At 38.7% G+C, this 5,955-nt stretch overlaps 1 protein-coding gene across 1 annotated transcript in view; it reads right to left on the bottom strand.

Moving 5' to 3' along the window:
- The window catches only part of BHMT2 (betaine--homocysteine S-methyltransferase 2), a 28,809-nt gene that overhangs the window by 15,752 nt on the left and 7,102 nt on the right, over window positions 1-5,955 (bottom strand). Inside the window, 2 exon segments of the mRNA XM_007943479.1 lie at window positions 1,652-1,821; window positions 2,281-2,447. Coding sequence (XP_007941670.1) covers window positions 1,652-1,821; window positions 2,281-2,447 — 337 coding nt within the window.

The raw sequence follows: 5,955 nt of genomic DNA, 5'->3' as shown, positions 1-5,955 counted from the left end.
GTGTGTGTGTGTGTGTGTGTGTTTTCTTTGGTCTGTCTCTCAATCCTTTGAAGATACCTAAATACAATTCTTTTGCATTCCTTATCAGAGATTTCCAATGCTGCTTCTTCCTCAGGGATGTGTTCTAGGTCTGTATCCTTCTCTCTTGTTTCTACCACTTTATCCTGCTTCTTTGTGTGGACTGTGATGGTCTGTTGTCTCCAAGACATCTTGGCGTTGTATTTAGATCTCTGTAAACTTTTTGTGAAGAGAAACCAAGCGTGTTTCAGGCTCTTCTTGTTGGTTTTTTATCATTGGCCCGTTGATGGAGAAGGAGGTGGTGGCTCTCGGTCAGTAAGTGAAGTTGCAAGAGGTTTGTGTGTAGTTGTGTCTTATGGGGACTGTTGCTGTCTCCCACTCAGTTAGACAAAAATGACAATTGAATAACCATCAAAAAACTAAAAGCACATGGACAAGAAACAGACCATGCAATCACACAGGAACTGTAACCAAAAAAAGAAAAAAGGGAAAAGGAAGAAGAAAAATCAAGAAACCTGCAATAGCTGGTGATAGGGTATTAAGAGAAAAAAGGTAGAGAAGGAGAATAATGAAGAAAAAACTGGGAAAAATGCAAAAAGAAAAACAAGGAATGGGGTTAACCTCAAGAAAAAAGGGGGAAAAATTAATGTAAAAAAAAAAAATTTTTTTTCAACCAGGAACAGGGAAAAGAAAAAATACCTGAAAACTAGGTCCTGGGTGGGGAAGAATAATAGTAGAATGGACAAAAGTAATAATAATAGTAGTTTTGAAATAGAAATACAAGCAAACTAAACACCAGAAAAAGAAAGTGAAAAAAGGAAAAAAAAAGAGAAAAAATCGGGAGGGCAGGGCAGGGCACCCAGGCTCTGTCCCAGCACTCAGACTGCGATGGAGTTCCTGGGGGCCCAGCAGGTGGGTGAGAGTCGGGGATGGCTACACCTCCATTCACCAAGCGGGTGTGGGGTATAAGAGTAATAAGAGGAATGTTGCACCTTTTCAGTCATGCAGGTCTGGAGGGTCCTTGGGGTTAATGGCAAGCAGGACCTGTTCTTAAGCCCCTGGAATCTCTGAGAGCCTGTCTCTTTAAATATCCAAAATGGTCAAGCCTCTTGTAAACATTCAAAATGGCGGCACCTCCAGACAGGCAAAAGTCCACAGTTCAGCCTGCCTTTCTCTTTGTTACTTCTCTGTTTGTTCCCCAGCCACCAGAGCAGTCCTCCATGCAGTTCCTGGCTAGCAGGGCTGATTTTTAGGTAAATTCTTAGGTTCTATCACCACTTCGCACTTTCCAAGCTGTCTGTGCCATCAGGATCGCTCAGGGTCACTGCCAGACCACAGCTCTGTCTCCTTTTTTTGGTGTTTTCATGCAAATTCTTCTGCTAGTTGGGGTTAAGTCCACTTCTATATCTTTCCCTTCAAGGCTCAAGGGTCCAGGATTATGTTCTGTGTCTGTGTTAATTGGTTTCCCTTTTCTTTGTTGAAGAGGGTCTGTGAGGTCTTTCTAACTAGTCCAACATCTTACCAGGACTCCCTCTTTCCTGTCTTTTGAATGACTTTATGCTTCCTTCATGTATAATGTCTTTGATGTCACACCACAAGTTATCTGGTCTTTGGTTACTACTGTTCAATTCACGAAAACTATTCTCCAAAGAGTCTGTAGATTCAGGTGCAATATACTCAAGGGACTGCACCATTAGGTATGCTTTCAGTCCTGCAGCTTGAAGGCCTTCCCTCATGAGCTTCTTCATCTTCAAGCTGATTCTGGGTCCAAATCGGCAGTTCACACCAACAATCGAAGCCCCTATGCAAAGGAATAAAGAACTTTAAAATTATATTTATTTATTTATTAGTCCTTTTTTTTTTTTGCAACAGCTGAAGGTAATTTGCCTGTTGCAGTGGAGTTGACTCTGACTCATGGCAACCCTATGTGTGTCAGCGTTGAACTATGCTCCATTGGTTTTTCAATGGCTGCTTTTTCAGAAGTAGATCACCAGGCCTTTCTTCCAAGGCACCTCTTGGTGGACTAAAACCACCAATCTTTTGGTCAGCAGCCAAACATTAACTGTTTGCACCACCCAAGGACTCCAGGAAGTGCTTAAGAAATTAGCTATTCCTCTCCCCTCCCCCAAGTTTTACAGATAACACCAGTGATTTAAGTTAACACTTTTATTTTTTAATTGCTCTCACAATACTAGGAAAACTTTGTTCAGTTTCTAAACAACAACTAAGGTGTTTATCACATATTATGGATCTAAATTAATTGCCTTCACCAGTTTCACGGCACACTCTCTAGATGTTACATCATTCATGTCTCTCTTTGGGCCTATGCAAATGGTAGCTGCCACAGGTTTACCAGCTTCCTTTAAGACTTCCACAGCCCACATAGCTTCTTCAGCATGCTCAAAATACCAAGAGAAATTTTAGTTTTTCTATTAGTCCAAATACAAAGCAGATTTTTAATGGTAGAACTCAAATGTTATAAAACAGTTATAAACATTACCAAATGCATGATATGTGATAAAGCTTGTTAAGGAATGTACCTTAGACTGACTTCTGAGTAAATATTTTACTTTCTTTAACAATAATATAGATTGTCATTCGGGGATCACCTGCACAATGAGATTATGACTTTGGAAAAAGGAAAAAACAAAAACAAACTCACAAAGGTCTTTAAAGTAATTGAGTATTTACACTTCACCAAGGACGATATTCAAACGGCCAAAAAACATACGAAGAAATGCTCACGATCATTAGCTATTAGAGAGATGCAAATCAAAACAACAATGAGATACCATCTTGCTCCAGCACTAGTAGCAAAGTTCAACAAGACAGAAAATAACAAATGCTGGCGAGGATGTGGAGAGATTGGGACTCTCATATACTGCTGGTGGGACTGTAAAATGGTACAACCATTGTGGAAAGCAGTATGACGATTCCTTCAAAAGTTGGAATTAGAAATACCATTTGACCCAGCCATTCCATCACAAGGTATATACCCTAAAGAAGTGAGAACCATGACAAGAACAGATATACGCACAACCATGTTCATCGCAGCACTATTTACAATAGCCAAAAGATAAAGTAATTGAGTATTTAAATAAAATTAGTTAATTTTTTATTGTGGTGAAAGTACATTTAACAAAACATTTGCCATTTCAACAGTTTTCACATGTGCAATTCAGTGATATCAATTGCATTCATCACGTGGTCTAGTCATTGCTACTATATGTTTTCAAATTTTTCCATCACCTTTAACAGAAACTCAGTTCCCCCTAAGTAATGACTCTTCCTTTCCCCTCTGTCTTGCACCTAGTAACCATTAGTAAACATTGGTCTTTACACATTTGCCAAATTCTAGATGTTTCACTTAAGTGGGATTACACAATATCTGTCCTTTTATGATTGACCTTTGTCTCTCAGCATAATGTCTTCAAGCTCCATATATATTGTAGCCTGTATCAAGACTTAATTTCTCTTACTGGCTGAATTGTATTCCATTGTATGTACTACCACATTTGTTCAATCATTTATCTGATGATGGACATTTAGGCTGTTTCCACATTTTCTTCTGTGAAGAAAGCAAAGGAGCATTAAAAAGACGGGGAAGGAAGAAAAGACCAAAACAGATGTCAGCAGAGATTCTGAAACTTGCCCTTGAACAGAGAGTATGTTTGTTTTTGTCAGCTATGCTGGCAAAAACATGGTTTTGGCAGAGAGAGCTTCTGACTCTGGTATTTTTCTATATTTTATACCTATGGTAGAATTTTAGCTGAATATGGAAGAAATGTTAATATTAACCACGATTCTCATCTATCTCTCTACTTCCTCCATAAAATGCAATCCACTCTTTTCATTTTTTAATTTTGAAGCATAAAAAGGACTTAAACTTTAAACTTTTACTGGGAACTTAACACAATCTAGGTACAGTTCTAGGCAATAAAGATAAATGTTTGAATAACACAAGATCTCTGCCCTCAAGAAGCTGAAAGTCTGGTTACGTTGGGGAAGGTCAGTAAGTTTTAAACATAATTATAGCACAATATGATCAATAAATGCTGCACAGGGATATAGAAGAGACAATCAAAGGTACAGTCACACTAGATAAAGTCTCATCTGGAAAATCTAATACACTTCAATAAGTTAACCATGTTAAGAATCAAATTTAATATTAGACATTACATAATCCTACAGGGGAAAAACTTTGGCACAGAATTCTGGCATTATAGGCTCTACTCTGACACACATAGATAGAGTTGCTATAAGTCAGAATTGACTTGACAGCAAATAGACTGGACCAACTTCATATACTTTCCATTCTTGAATCCATCACAACCTAATACAGTATCCAGTTACTTACCTTTCTCCTAGTTTAGCTATAAGATGCTTAAGGGCAGGTGGCATATTTGTCTTTGGACCTACCACCTCATACAGCATCTGTTCTGGTTATCTAGTGCTGCTCTGAAAAGAAATATACCATAAATGGGATGGCCTTAACAAACATGAATTTATTCTTACAATTTGGAGGCTTTAAGTCCAAGTTCAAAGTGCCAGGCTCTATGGGCTGGGTGAAAGCCCCTCAGCCTTGGGCTTCAGCTCTACCTCCACCTCCTGGCCCACTGAAGCTAGAGGCTTTTCTTCACTCAGACAGCTGCTGGCTGCTAAGGGTGCCAAGCCCAAGGTTGACAAGTAAAAAGGCACAGTCCTGATGTTATCAAACCACACAGCAGGCCATTAACTCAAGTCCATTGTAAGTCCCAAGGTTGGCAGAGCACACAGGCTGCTGAATAATGACGCGGCTACATGCAGGGTCCAAGCCTGCCATAGGCTAGAGACCATTCCCAAGGCTTCTCCTTATATACAGGAAGCAGACCATGTCCCAAAGGCTACTCAGGTGCTTGTGGTAGATCCCACCATGGAATTGATTGCCAGTCTCATCATGAGGAATAATTACCACCAGCTGCCCAGCCGCTCAACCAGGCCCAGCCAAGTTGACATACAAACATAACCACCACAGCATCTAACAAAAGCCCTTAATAAACTATGCCAAAAGTTAGAGAGACAAGTCTATCTGAAAATGACATATGTGTCAAACATGCTAAAATTTTATACTGGGGAGGAAAAAAATTGAAACTTAAATAGAAAAGCAACTAAGGTTTTAAAAAACTATAGTGTATATTTTTATTCTCTTCATGATACCAAGTAATGAATGGTAAGATATTGTCATTTGTTATCTGGTTGTTTTTTATAAACAGCCATCAGCAAAATAACTATACTGTCAATATTTGAATTCATACTGAGTTTTAGCCATTCCTTCACTCTCATATATGCTTCCTCATTGAACTGTTGCACCAGTATGATCTAAAGACAGCTGTAGAAGGATTGCCAAACAGAGGAATGTATAAAATGAAGAATAGTGTAAGTTAATTCACAATACATTTATATTTTCATTCCATCCTTTCCCTTACTTGATAGTGAGCTTTGGGATATATTCATGTCCCTTCCTTTTGGATATCAATACCTAACATCTTTGGATTTAAGATCTGGCCTCAAGATGAGCTTCTAGATAGATAGATAGATAGATAGATAGATCTATTGAGAAGCTAGTTGTCCTGAAGCTAAATCTGTCTGTCTGTCTGTCTGTCTGTCTACCCAACTTCACTTTGTGGAAAGAGAAGGCCAAATGACCCACTCTGCCTAAAACATCAACTAATTGGCCTGAAATTGCCAACAAGACTGCTTTTTTTTTTTTTGTATTATACAATTAATTGGAGGTGTTGTTTGTGCCCATAGAATCTTTCAATATTGTAACTCAAGGCTTGAACTTTTTCTTCAGTTCTTTCAGCTTGAGAAATGCCAAGTGTGTTCTTCCCTTTTGGTTTTCTAACTTCAGATCTTTGCATGTTTCATTATAATAATTGACTTTGTCTTCTTGAGCTG

Source organism: Orycteropus afer, unplaced genomic scaffold (genome assembly GCF_000298275.1).
Source record: "Orycteropus afer afer isolate SDZICR_OR568_19922 unplaced genomic scaffold, OryAfe1.0 scaffold00107, whole genome shotgun sequence".
Taxonomy (NCBI): domain Eukaryota; kingdom Metazoa; phylum Chordata; class Mammalia; order Tubulidentata; family Orycteropodidae; genus Orycteropus; species Orycteropus afer.
Note: the sequence above shows the minus strand (reverse complement) of the source record. Positions and strands in the feature narration are given on the sequence as shown.